At 42.3% G+C, this 14,194-nt stretch overlaps 2 protein-coding genes across 2 annotated transcripts; both read right to left on the bottom strand.

The window, feature by feature from the left end:
• Positions 1 to 1,747: 1,747 nt before the first annotated feature.
• On the bottom strand, positions 1,748 to 10,377 carry LOC117541817 (uncharacterized oxidoreductase YccK-like). Its single transcript, XM_034209032.1, has 8 exons — positions 10,246 to 10,377; positions 9,938 to 10,087; positions 9,664 to 9,764; positions 4,878 to 4,958; positions 4,070 to 4,217; positions 3,381 to 3,460; positions 3,198 to 3,291; positions 1,748 to 2,740 (listed from the first exon to the last, which is right to left on the bottom strand). The coding sequence occupies exons 2-8, from the start codon at positions 10,047 to 10,049 to the stop codon at positions 2,331 to 2,333; spliced, it is 1,026 nt and encodes a 341-aa protein (XP_034064923.1). The 5' UTR covers positions 10,050 to 10,087; positions 10,246 to 10,377; the 3' UTR covers positions 1,748 to 2,330.
• Positions 10,378 to 10,516: 139 nt separating this feature from the next.
• On the bottom strand, positions 10,517 to 14,038 carry nsun5 (NOP2/Sun RNA methyltransferase 5). The gene is made up of 5 exons (XM_034209031.1): positions 12,898 to 14,038; positions 11,701 to 11,911; positions 11,328 to 11,492; positions 11,016 to 11,084; positions 10,517 to 10,831 (listed from the first exon to the last, which is right to left on the bottom strand). The coding sequence occupies exons 1-5, from the start codon at positions 13,820 to 13,822 to the stop codon at positions 10,621 to 10,623; spliced, it is 1,581 nt and encodes a 526-aa protein (XP_034064922.1). The 5' UTR covers positions 13,823 to 14,038; the 3' UTR covers positions 10,517 to 10,620.
• Positions 14,039 to 14,194: the final 156 nt, after the last annotated feature.

The following is a 14,194-nucleotide window of genomic DNA, read 5'->3' as shown; positions in this document are numbered from 1 at the left end:
GCAGCAGGAGCTTGTCTGACAGCTGTGAGTGTGTGTGATGGAGAAAAGTAAAATGGGCTGACAGATTGTGGATGTGCAGTATGTGTGTATGTGTGTGTGTGTGTGTGTGTGTGTGTGTGTGTGTGTGTGTTCACACAGTTCGCACACAGATCCTGGGAATGGAGACAGGCTGGGCGTTTCTGTCCTGACGGCCATCTAAGCATCTGTCTGTATATCTGTCAATCTGTCGTATGGATCCTTCTCTACTAATGCACAGACTAACCCACACACGCACATTATAGTGTATATGAAGACATGTGGCATCGCTCACACACCTCCTGTCAAACTGAATTGTTGCTACTTCAGCACCTTTCAAACATAGTGTACACGCCAACAAAAGATACATTAAATCATTCTTCCAGTACATATTTTTACAATATGACTTAACATAATATACTATTCAAATACTTTTTAATTACATACATTTTTATGAAAAATTACTTTCTTTTCCTGACATGAAACTGAAAGACTTTTTTTTATGACATACTTTACTTTTCAAAATACTATACTATGACTTTTATTAATGACATACTATACTATGTCGTTTCCTCAGTAACTTTGATACTGATACTGACTTCTTTTATGACATAGTTAAAGATGGTGTTCTTTTCAAAGTACTATACTATGTTGTTTTATCTGACGTTTTTTTTAATACCGTACTATGACTTTTTTCTAATATATTTTTATTAAAATATAATATAAATGTTTTACTATACTATGCTTACATTTCCGACATAGTATACTATGTTTTTTTGATTATATTTTCGACATACTATACTAACTTGTTTTTTTCAGATCTTTTCTTGACATACAACCATAGACTGTATAAACATACGTAGCATACAACACTATTTTGTTAATACCAGAAAAAACACATAGTATAGTAAACATTTTTTTTTTTTAATTAATTAATCTCTTTCATTTTTTGTAAAGCACTTTGAATTGCCTTGTGTTGAAAAGTGCTATATAAATAAACTTGCCTTGCCTTGTCAGAAAAAAAACAAAAGAATATATAGTACATAACAGAAGTTGAAAAACATAATAAAAATGAACTATAGCATGTCCAAAATATCCAACATATGAAAATGACATATGTGATATGTGTGCGTATATATATATATATATCCCATACATATATACACTCACTATACTATAATAGTTAATACACGCACACTCAAAACGCAGGCCATACAGTGCTTCAGGGTAAACCAAATCCTTCGTCTACTGAGACCCCCCCCCCCCTCCCCTCCCGGAACACATACACGAACCGTCGACCTCAGACACAAAGGAATTACAATGTGCAGAAGTCTGTCTCACTAAGCCATTTAAAGGTCAGTACATATATTTAGAAAAAAGTAATTGAATTCTTAAAAAAACAAGACACCTCTTTTCAGAAACCGAAATGTGCCCATTGGTCATGATAATCCTAAAGATCCAATCCAAGATAACAGTTGTCTTTGGTAACTCTCTTTCTTTTACATTACATGTCACTTGTTAGACGCTTTTATCCAAAGCGACTTACATACTCAGTACTGTGGGCAATCCCCACAGGAGCAATTTGGGGTGAAGTGTCTTGCCCAGGGACACAACGACATGCTGACTGCAGTGGGGTTTCTTGCTAGATAACACGGGAGCTAAGCCACAAAAAGGTTTTTGAGATTTAGGCAAATGTATCACTTAATAAATAAAAAGCTAAGAAAACTGCAAACATGATGGAAAACATTTTATTAAACCCAAAGCACTTGTTCAAGCTGATTTGCATTTTGACAACATTACATCCAACTCAAAAGCTCAGAATTTCATTAATGAAATATCTCATTATGTATAAACCATATATATTTAAAATCACAGCATTAAATCTTAAAATAATAGTTTAGGCACTGAACTTTTTCTTAATTCTAGAGCTTTGTGTCTACTTACTAGACACTTTCATGTGATTACTTATCACTGAGTGTTTGTGTGTCTCATTGTAACTCAATTAAAGCCTGAAAAATATCTTCTCCCCCACATTAACAAAGCAGTGTAAGCACATGCTGCGGGAGAAAAGTGTTTAATCTGGTTATCAGCATCCAATATTCATTAGAAAAAATTAAAACACATAATCTTCAGAAGTTATATAAAAGAAAACGGAAGTCCCTGTTTAGTGAAATACTTTGGTTATGTATAATGGAGATGCATTTAGTCTTTTCTACTATGGGTAGATATGTGAGATGTTTCTCCTATCCCTTACTTTACTCCTCCTCCTCACCCCATCTGTCACTCCCAGTTAGTTACTCCCCCCTTCCCCCACTTTAGCTCCTGTACTCATCCCCGCAGTCCCCGATGAGCGCCATGAGGTCCCTGGAGCGTCGTGTCACTGTCTCGATGGCGGCGAGATCTCCCTCCGTCAGCTTCAGGGCGGGGCTGCAGCTCCGCAGAGTGTCGCTGAGGTGCTGCCCTGCCCCAGAGATGCCCAGCCGGCAGCCCACGATGACCCCGCCCACCGCAGGGCGGTCCAGCACGTACCGCGTTGCTACACTGGCCACCGAGCAGTCGTGTGTCCTGGCAACGGTCTCCAAGGCAACGAGGAGGTCCTGGAAAAGGCTCCAGCCCCCCCAAGAGTCGATCATCTTCTTGTACTTGGAGAGGGAGGCGGTGTAGAGCTCCGCCCTGGAGTTGGGCTCCGTCTTCCCCAGATGACGCTCTGAGAGTAAACCGCCAGCTACAAGAGGACAGAGATGAAGGAGAGAGGGATGGAGGAGAGAGGGATGGAGGAAAGAAGAAGGGGTTACAAGGAGTCAGGAATGAGGAATAGGATGGAGTGAAAATGGAAGGAAACAGCAGGAATAGAGAAATGGAGGAAGAGAATATATGAGATGGAGAAGGAAGAAGTGGGTGAAACAAGAGATGTTGGATAAAAAAAAAGAAGAAATGAAGGAGACCAGTGAGGTCAGGAGGAGGAAAAGGGGGGAAGGAAGTGGAGAGAGGATGTGTCGTCATATCGACCATTTTAGAAACCTACCATTTTACATCTTTACACCATGATGCAAAATGTGTTGCTTACATCCTTAAATGTTATTTCTCTACAGGAGTTACATTCATATATCGGAGTACATTCAAATAATAAAAAAAATTAATATGTAATGAGTGTATTTAAAATGTAATGTGTCGTATCTCACCCAGTGTGCCATAGGTGAGGAGCTGAATGTTGTTAGCCACACAGAACTGCTCCATCCTGGCTGCAGGGCGCTGGTCTATCAAAGAGTACTGAACCTGCAGGGCGCACACATTAAACACACGGTTTATAACTGAGGAAGAGAGGCTGATGGAGAAGTGTGCCAGCATGCAGCTGGAAGTGTCACCTGGTTGCTCGAGATGCGGATGCCTCTGCTGGTGATCTCCTCCAGCCTCTGTGTGTCAAAGTTAGTGAGGCTAAGCTCTCCTGAGGAAAAAGGAACAAACCGGTTGAGAGTACAACAAGTCTGAGAATAAATATAAAGATGACACACTAATGTACTGCCAGATCTTCTCATTACCAGTATGCTGCTCATTTTATTATCCATATGTTAAAATGATCCAATAACGATATATGCATCATCATTTGTTTCAAAAATAATCAAAGAAACTTTTTGTTGCTGTAACATTAACAACATATTACTTTGATTATTTTCTTAGCAGTAAATCTAAATAGAAAAAAAGGCAGACAATTATTTTTGAGCTTGTAGGTTCACTCTTAAGCTTGGTGAGAAATAAATTATCAACACATGGTCCACTGAGTTCTCATCTCTGAAACCTTTAACCACACCTCTGCTGCAGTTGAAAAACTGTGGTTGAAAACTAAGAAAACTAAAAAGGTTTGTAGATGGACCCTAAGTTAAGCTTATTTATTTTCAAACTGCCTTTTCCAGGTCAAGTATGAACTCTTCCTCCAAATATATTCTGATATCTGATCTGGGAAATCAGTCTGCAAGTCTAGCATTTGTGTAATTAGATTTTTTCCATGTATCTGTACAATGCCTACAATAGGTTTTGTGTAACTCAGTGAACGTACGTATAAGTCCCTCCTGCTGCAGGTCGGACAGGTGTCCCAGTGCCTCCAGGTATCTTTTGTCTCTATAGTCCCACCAGTGGAACTGAACACAGTCCAGACTGTCCACGTGCATACGGGCCATGGAGCGCTGCAGCGCCTTCAGCACCACCTGCATACACAGAGTAACACCTCAGATCCTGTTACACTGTCAACAGTAATTTGATAGTAAGTTGAATTCATCCTAAAAGATTTAAAATCTGTCTGTATACATCAACAAAAACATATGATCCCAGACAATGCCATGTATGCTTGGTATTTCTGTACTGAAATGTGCTGTTTCCTATTGGCCAACATATACAATGATATCAATATACCTGTCCTGCACTATTTCAATGTTGGCGACTACATCAGTATAGCTCTAATACCATGTGCATAGCTCCGAAGCTGACAACCTAAATCGCTGTAATTACAAAAACATGATTTTGGATTGCTTATATTTGTTAACTGATGATTTAGGAGCATCCTATTGGTACAAATAGCAATAAACCACAGGGTTAACCTGGATAACTTGTGATCATGTTGTTTCCATAGTAAGGCCTCCTCAAACAAAGGATATAGGGTTCATTATTTAAGGCCGACTGAACACCAACACATTTACTGAGAATTTTCCGTGCAGCTTTACATTTGTTAAGTGGGCCGGCAGAGGTGATGTCCTAGTTCTTTTAAAAAGACACACACTGCTCTCTAGTGGATAAAAGTATTCTCACTGTAAAACACGGCAGACTGAGTGGGGGTGTCCCTCTCTCCCACACATTTTTCAGCCACTCACCTTGCGGTCCATTGGTCCCGGTCGAGGCACGTATTTGGTCAGACTCTGCAGACCTGGGGTGCTGTTTCCAGATTTGCACCTCTATAGATCGGAAAGGAAGTCATACAAATATAACTCGCTTGAATTTATTAAAATCGAGAATCGCCCTTTTAAATATTTTACAAATTAGCATTTTTTTCCTCCTGTTTCATGCTGCCAACACATTTGAAAGGATTCAGTATGTAAGACATTTTCCTTGATGAGTTCATTTTAAAAGGTTAAAAGGTACAAGGAGCCTGGAAAGCTTGTGTGTAATGAGGTTAAATGTGAGAAGAAGAGAAAAGCTTGTTGTAGGAGAGAAGAGCTCTCCATCTCTCTGCACATTATTCCAGGTGAATGGCTGAGACCACGGTCGATACCATTAGACTGTCACAGCACATCAGGCGCGAAAAACTGATCGGAGTCACACTGGGACCGTGTGGGTGTGTGTGTGTGTGTGTGTGTGTGTGTGTGTGTGTGTGTGTGTGTGTGTGTGTGTGTGTCTATCCACTTCTACCTTGTATGTGTGTTTTTAGTTCATAGCTCACTGCACTCTGTTTTCTTTAGCCTCTCTTGTTATGTCTCCTCTGCGCTTTTGCGTGTATTTTGTGTGCGTGTTTTTGAAGTTGTGTATGCATTTTCAGTGTAGTGTGGGAATAAAAAAACAAACAAAGAAAATAGTTCCACAAGAAAAGAGTTCCAAAACCAAGGGTTACGGAACAGAGTTTTCAACACAAGGAGTCAGAATCCTCCTTCCTTCCAGCCACCTGAACACACACTGTTCACTTCTGTCTGTGCGATCAACTGATCAACTGTGCTTGACTACTCTCTAGTCTCTCGTTGGAAAATTGTAATTGTGTTTTTAAGTCTGTTCTGTACTCTGATATACAGCAACAGCATATCAATGGAGTCCATTGAAGAAAGCAGAGGCAACTCTTCTATGGCTTCAGCAACTCCACGTTCTGTTACCCCTGCTTCTACCCAGGATGGTTCAACAGTCAGTGAGAGTTTTCTGATGTCCAGCAACAACATGTCCATAGATTTCCTTGAAGGAAGCAAAGGCATCTACAGACCCATCAGGGTGTTGTTCGACACCCCCATATATGAGCGGGCTCTGCAGGTCTGCTGGCATATCAGCTCTTACAAGACCAAGATCGCACTGGTGATAGAACTTTTGCGGCTTCAGCAGAAAGACATGATCCCATCTGAGGTGACTGTCGATGACATGACAGACCTGCTGCGAGAAGAAAGCAAAAGCTCTCTGAGAGTGCAGCTCTGGGACTTTGAACTAGAGGACCGTGATGAAGACGTTGCAAAGCCTATTCTCAATTTGTTGTGGGAGGTGATCAACAGCATGAAAATGCGAGACATCGTGTTTGAAGCCAGAAGGCTGCTCATGTCCCCAGAGGACATCCCTGCTGGTTTTCGTCACCCAAAGCTGATGAACTTGGCTCAGGAGTACGGTAGGAGACTGACAGAGCGACTGCAGTCTGCCCCCAGCTCCAAACTGCTCGGCCCACGAGATGTGGTGTTGCAGGTGGTACCTAAAGTCCTACAAGGCTTCTGGTCACCTCCTCGAAGCACCTTTCTCAACATGCCCTCGCAGAAGCTCAATCAAATGGCTGTTGGGGTTACTAAGTGTGTTTTGGACAAACTCTCCAATGCTTTGTCCAATGTGCACCATCAGGTCACCGTCTCTTGCTCCATCAGAGATGCCATGGTCGTGTCTATCCAGGAAAAGGTTAGACAGATGTACCCGGCTCAAGACATCTGGAGGAGGGAGCTTAACTCCTTTGCAGCACAAATACTGAACACCATTGCAGATGCTGCAGTGAGCGAGATAGGTGTGCTGTTTGAGCCTCAGAGCAACACACATGTGGTTGAGAATTCAAGCAACGAAAGAAACTGCAGCCAGCTAGCAGATGTAGTGGATGGTGCAGAGACCATTCACACCCTGGCTGGAGATCTGAATGAGGAGCTTGGTCTGGAGCTCAGCGGAGAACAAGGCCCTGCTGTGACTCTGGCTCTTCCAACCCCCCATGATGGACCTGTTGTCATGACTGCAGCGCAGGATGAACGGACAATCAGGAAGCATGAGGTCAAAAGGAAAAGACGAGTCCAGCCCTTCTTGGTTCAGAAACAGTCTGATGCTGCTGCCTGAAGACGCAGACTAAAGACTCAGTTTTCCATTTCATTTCTATTATTGTTGAACAATTAAATTAATTGTTGCATTTGAGTCATTCTGCATCACTGTTTCATTTTTAATGATTTTGAATTCATGATCTAACAGTTACTGAAAGTTTTTAAGGTGCATTTCTAATAGGACCACTGGTGTAATTGAATGGGTACGTTAACCATAGCTGTTAACCATACCTGGATTTCAAGGTGATGGGTAAAAAGATAAATTACTTTGTAAAAGTGTCTCTTGTTTTGCTGTTTGAAATCATTCTCTAAAATCAAAGCTTATTGTTAAAAATGTACACCAGCAAGGTTTCCCCTAATTATATTAGGTAGTATATTAGTTAGTCATATTGAATTTAAACAGAAGCTTGAAGGTCATTAAACACTTTGATTAAAATAATAATAAATAAGTCGGAAAATATTTTGAGGTTAAAAAAAAGGTCAACTATGGTCAAGACTTAAATGGGAAGTGTGTGTATACTTGGTTAAATTAAGAGTTGCAAAATACCATCAAATGTGTGGGACAAAAAAAAACCCGTAATCCATAAACTGAGATCTATTTATTATGGATGAAAAGGAAATGGGGAGAATCAGTCCTGCTGAATCCATCCCTGCGCAGTTCCTGGCCTCTCATCTTCCTCTCATCCTGACGTCATTATGTTTAGTGGCAATTCAGCCCAATGTGTGTAATATACTGTACAGTGTTTCCCCTACCAACGGAGCCCCGCGCCCCCCCCCCTGAAATTCAAAGTATTTTTTTTATAATACATATATATACACATATATATATATACACACACACACACACATATATATATACACACACACGTATACACACACACATATATATATATATATACACACACACACACACATATATATATACACACACACATATATATATTATATATATATATATATATATATATAGCATCAAATTGCAACTAATCTATCTACTGTCACTTTTCACATTGAACATGTGCTCTTTTATTAAATAAACTAAACACTTTCATTTGAAGTTGTGAATTTAGTATTTTTGACACTGATGCATTAATCAATAACAATAATCCACAGCTCCTCTCTCTGCTCCAGAGGACAAAAAAATATGTATTTGTTAATTATTTGTCTTTACTAGTCATACACCTGGTTTATCGTAGCAAGCAGTGGAAACTCCCCTCAAGAAGCGACAATTGCCAAGGGCGTTGCAACCCTCACTCGCCAATATTTCATCATAAATATAGCACATTTGTTTATTTTAGCTCCAAGTAAAATTGAATAGAAATGATAATGTATAATCTTTTTGAAAATAGAGATCGCACATCAGTGCTGTGTACAGATCAGTTCGATAAAGTCATGCCTAAACAGCGACATTTTACACGATAAATACGGGTTTAAATAGCAGCATTTGCCACGGAAGGCGAGTGGCAGCTACAGTAAACCTTCTCTTACTCTGGCATCTTGTGGCAACTACCGTTGAGCAGCGGCAGATGCCTCGGCAAGTTGTGGCATATGCCGGAAGTACTTGCCACAGATGCCACGGAGTAGTGGCATCTGTGGCATATGCCGGAAGTACTTGCCACAGATGCCACGGAGTAGTGGCATCTGTGGCAGATGCCGGAAGTACTTGCCACTGCCTGCAGATGCCACGAAATGAGCCAGGCCCTACTGCGGGAACAGAGATGTTTCAAAGAGTCGTGACCTATACAATCTATGGTCGTGACGCACGGCCGGACTTATCTCAACCAATGACAGCTCTGCATGCATCCCCTGGATATTATTTTATTAACTGCTTTCATCGCAACACGATGTTTTCAGAGAGAACAGCTGTGAGGTCCGTGCAGAAAGCAGAGCAGTGTGTATAATATCACTCAGTATAACAGGCCTACTCTCTTTATTTGCTTTAGTTTAGTAGATATCTACAAACAAAGAGTCGATATTTTCTAAGACCATTTAGTGCTTCACATAATAAATACACAACGGCTGTAGCCTGATTATATGCTGTAGGTGCGTGTGTGTGGTGTAGGTGTGTGCGTAGATGCAGCGGACAGACAGGTCTCAGTTGGTTTGGTGTCCTCTGCTTACTTTCAATACTTGTAAATAAAACTTTTGGCACGTAATTTATTTTCCTCATTGTAGCGACCAGAGAGGGGGGGGGGATATATCCAGTCTCTGATAGTGTTACGTTATTATGAGAGTGCTCTGTTTGATTCTGAAATTGTATGTGTGTGTGTGTGTGTGTGTGTGTGTGTGTCCTCGCATCTGTAGCCTGTTGTCTCATTATACCGCACTGTGAATTAATTAAAAAATAAATATATAAGTCGTCATGAACACATCTGTCCATCAGACTGTGCCTCCTGTCATCATTAATGGACATCTCTTTAATATGAACGCTCAGAGGAGAGGAGTTCTCATTTCTCTAGCCGCCTGCCGCCCTCCTCTCTCCTCGGTTCCCCTCCTCGGCTCCTCCGCTCGCATCTCCTGTGGGCGGGACTAAATCTCGAGGATAGGAGTCGAGGAGGGGAATTGGTGAAATGAGAAAGGGCCACTATCTGGAACTCTGCGTGTGGTGTGTTGTGTGCGTTTGTACCTGGTTGTTAAACTGTCCAAATATATCCTCTGCAGGCCCATAAATGTCTGCCATGTCAAATGTGGTCAGACCAGCATCTACGTAGGCCTGCATGGCCTCCACTGGAGAGACAAGAGAACATAAGATAAAATATTAGTCAATTAAGATCTCCACGACTGATGTTAACGTAGGCTGATCTACACAAATGTATAAAGTGTTCCAACCCAGTGACCCTTTCCACAAAACACGTATAGCTTTAATTTTTCTGCATTATTTCCACCATATTAGTGTTTACCTGCTTTGGGATTATTCACGGCTCCGTGAGCCCCGGACACCTGCCACATCCCGTTCAGCACCCGGCAGATCTCCAGACCTCCGGAAAGTCTCACTTTGGGCACCGGGGACATCCTGCGGTTTGTGCCGGGGAAGAGCTACTAGGGGCAGCCTGCAGTATGAACACAAATCAGCTGTCTTCCACGGTGCAAGGCATCACATGTTTTTCCTTCATGAGAGTTGTCAGTCAACTTAACGCATTAAGCCGTTTAATACGTAACTACAGGATGGAAACATTTAAATCAGCTACATTCATACAAAATTACTTACTTTATGTTTCCTACAAGACGTATCCGAAACAGCTCTTCAGTTCTCAACAACACGCGGAACAGTTACAAAACATTTTTGCGTAAGTGTTATAAAAAGCCTCGAGTGATTCAACCAATAGGTGACTCTGTTTAGACGGATATTGAACTTCTTCAGCTAATAGGCTGTTGGCTTACTGCCCCCTACTGGATAGAAACGTACATTTCTCTGTGGAAAACACCTGAACATGTTGAAGAAAAGTTCTATCAATCTTAAATAAAACACAGAGACGTGATACAGTAAAAAATAATCTTTACTTTGCTGTTACATTCCACACATCAACAGAGCCCTTCTTAATAGAGCATTCCCTCCTGTAGCAGTCCCATCTTGTTTCTTCTATCACTCTACTGTTTTCACTGTTTCCACCGTTTCCACTTTCTTCTTCTTCTTCTTCTTCTTCCTCTTTCTCTTCTTCTTGCTGGGTGTACCGTCAGCCTGATCTGCTGCAGGAGTCTGTTTGTCCTCCGTCTCTGAAGCGGCAGACTCTTCATCAGAAGCTGCAGGCCTCTTCAGACGGGTGGAGGGGATGGGTGGTGTCGCCTCTTGAGCGCTGTGACAGAGCAGAAAACTAAAGTCAACCTCTAATTTCAGAAATCAATTATGTAATAAAAGAATACATGCATCTGGAGAGGGCCAGAGCAAAGTGCCACTGCCGAATTACTTATTCTGAGCAAGCATGACCCAATTACAGTATTTTAGAAACCAAGACAATAACTTGACCCCATAGTATTTACCTTATCTGAACCGCGGGCTCCTGCTTCTCTGCTTCATTCACAGCCTCGCTGATTGTGACAGGAGGATCACTGAAGCACAGAAGAAAATACAATTGTAAACCAAAAGGAAATAGCTACATGTATTCAATTAGAGTGGAATGAATGCCCACAATGTAGTCTGGATCATTTCCATTCATCAAAATAAAGACATCAAAACTGCATTATATTTTACACGTGTGAAACATTTGCATGTGAACCCTATTTTCAAAACTACGACAATAAGAGTTGAAACATCAATATATATTTAACTTTACATGACACCCCAGTATTCACCTTATCTGAACTGCTGGCTCCCGCTTCTTTCTCCCAGCCCCGTTGTGTTTCTCCAGCAGAGCCACGAAGAAGCCGTGGGTGCGGGTTTTCGCAGGGTTGGCACGGAGACACTGAGTGAGCGGCTCCAGGCCTCGTTCAGGCCACTGAGACAGCAGATTAACCAACCTGAAGGATAAAACACAAAAAAAAAAATGATTTTCTGGAGTCAGACACTGTAAAATGGCACCTTATCAGAGTTCAAACTAAAAGTTAAATCAAGGAGGAGCCACAAAAGACGTGTCCCAAACAGCAAATATAAAGGACTATCAAATATTTGCAGGTACACAAACATGGCTGAGTTTGTTATTAGTTAGGGAAAATGTATTATTGCTACCTGAAGCCGGGGTTCTCCTGCAGACAGGCCGCTACGACTCCCTCGTTCTCCTGGCTGTGGATGGAGCAGGTGGAGTACACCAGGCGCTTCAGGCGAGGGAACTTCAGGCCGTGGTTGAGACAGCGCAGCTGGAAGCAGGCCAGGGCGGCCAGACGAGCCTTAACCTTCTCCTGGTCAGCAGAGGACGCATCGTCCCGGAGACACACCATGCCTGGAGGACACATAGGTTTTAGAAATTATATTGAAATCCTACTATTGCATGTAGAGGTTGCTGATTATTAAAATGTGTACAAATCTTTTATTTCATTCAGGTTGTCAGAGACATTAAAATGGGGATATTCAGAAAAGAAGTTGGGAAAAAAATGATTTATTTTTGCATATCTGCTCCTTGACTTTAATTTGAATTACAACAACAATATAATAATCCCGAACTATGCGTACGAATAATTGTACTGTCGCAACTGGTCAAGGTGTAGCCAGTGTTTCTACTCAAATACAGTCACGTGCTTTTGTATAGTAGTCATTGGGTGGTTAATGGAAAGCTACAGAAATAAAGTTAAAAGTTCTGCTTGATATTTGGACCCTTAATAAAACTATAACAAATATTTTTAAATATGTTTTTTTGTATAATAATGGATATGTTGAGCTCTTCGGGACTCAAACTGTTATTTAAATGAAACCGGTAAGTAACACGCCACCATATAGATAGAGCTAGAAACTCTGCAGACAAGAGGGAATATACTGGTAGAATATGAAACAAATAAACATAAGGAATCAGACTCCGACCCAATGAGCTTGGCTGGGAAGAATTAGTCAACCAAACTGCGTGTAGCTATAGGGATGAAGTGTCGTTCCGATACGGGCCAAATCCCTGGAGTACCTGATGATTTTATCCTAAAATGTCCCTGAAATTAGACATGATTATGTGGTATCAAATAATCTCCAGTCAGCTGACATGATGATGTTACAGGGTGGATGCAGTGGTGACTTAGGGGATATGATGAACACCAACACGGTTTATATTAAATGCTGTGTTACTCAAGGGAGATTGTGGTCATATATGATTGTATGATGTATCAATCATAAGACTATACAAGTAAGGTCACCTTCCTTAATTGAGGATGTAAAGGATTTGGAGGTGCATGTTATGGTGGCGAAAAAGTGGGGGGGGGAACACAGGAATAACTGATACTCTACCTGATCCGCTGCAGGAAGGATCCAGCAGGACGTATTCAACATCTTTAAACTGCGGGCTGTCAGGGTCCACCTTCAGGAAGTCCTGGTTGGCCAGCTGATGACAGGTGACCCCGGATCTGAGCAGGAGAGTGGCCATGGTGGACAGACGCTTGGCATCCAAGTCAAATGCAAACAGCTTGCCCTTGTTCTTCATGATGGCTGCCAGGTGGCTGGTTTTGTTGCCCGGAGCGGCACAAGCATCGATGATATGTGCACCAGCCGGGGGGTTGAGGAGGTAAGCAGGGAGGCAGCTGGCTTTGTCCTGCAGAATGATGTGGCCGGCTTTGTACAGGAAGTGGTCGTGGAAGTCAGTGTTAGGAGGGAAGACCAGCAGCTCTGGCAGATGCATGTCCATCACAAAGTATTTCTCCTTCAGGGTCAAGTCCTCCAGCCTGGACGCCTGTCCCAGGTAGGCGAAGCCATCCCTCTTCAGATAGTCCACAGCATCCTCCACGGTGGTCTTCACGGTGTTCACACGCACATACCTGGGCAGATTTTCCGCGAGCACCTGCTTGACGCTGTCCGGGAGCAGGTCCTCATTCTTGCTGACCTTCTGCTTCACCTTCATACGGGCCAGCACCGACTGCAGCCGGGCGCGGTGCTTTACCATCATGGTCTTCCAGGCTCCTCCGCACTTCAGCCCCTGGCCTATCAGCAGGTCGAACACCAGCACCTTGGCCAGGTTCATGCGCATCTTGGTCTGCTTGAGCAGCTTAGAGGACACGATGATTTCCTCCAGGACGGAGGAATACTTCTGGGTCTCCAAAACCAGAGCGAACAATGGTTTGATGTTCTCAAATTTGCTGTCGTAGACCAGAGTTTTCAAAGCGCCCTGCTTCTTCTCAGCTTTGTCCAGGATCTCTGCGGCTTTCACGTACAGAGCCATGGCCACTTTTAGCTAGTTAACTACTCAGACTACTTTACCTACTTTCAAATGTTTCTCTTTTTACACCTGACCGGAGACATTCCTCCTCCTAAAGGACCTTCCGCTCTTCTGGTCAGCTTTGTTCTACTTCTCAAACACGTTTTTATAAGAGCAGCTTCAAGATTGTTTTCCCACCATCCACATGGCAGAGGAAAGCTCGTGACACCGGAAGTACTACCTTTGAGGCACTGTTTTGGTCTGACGTAGGAATGCCGGGGCAGCCAATCAACGATGGCATCTGAAAAATAATAATATTACGGCACTTAATACATTTATGATATACATTATTAGTGCAACGAAGAAAAGCAAAAAACAAACGAAATACATCTTAAT

Source organism: Gymnodraco acuticeps, unplaced genomic scaffold (genome assembly GCF_902827175.1).
Source record: "Gymnodraco acuticeps unplaced genomic scaffold, fGymAcu1.1, whole genome shotgun sequence".
NCBI classification, from domain to species: Eukaryota; Metazoa; Chordata; class Actinopteri; order Perciformes; family Bathydraconidae; genus Gymnodraco; species Gymnodraco acuticeps.
Note: the sequence above shows the minus strand (reverse complement) of the source record. Positions and strands in the feature narration are given on the sequence as shown.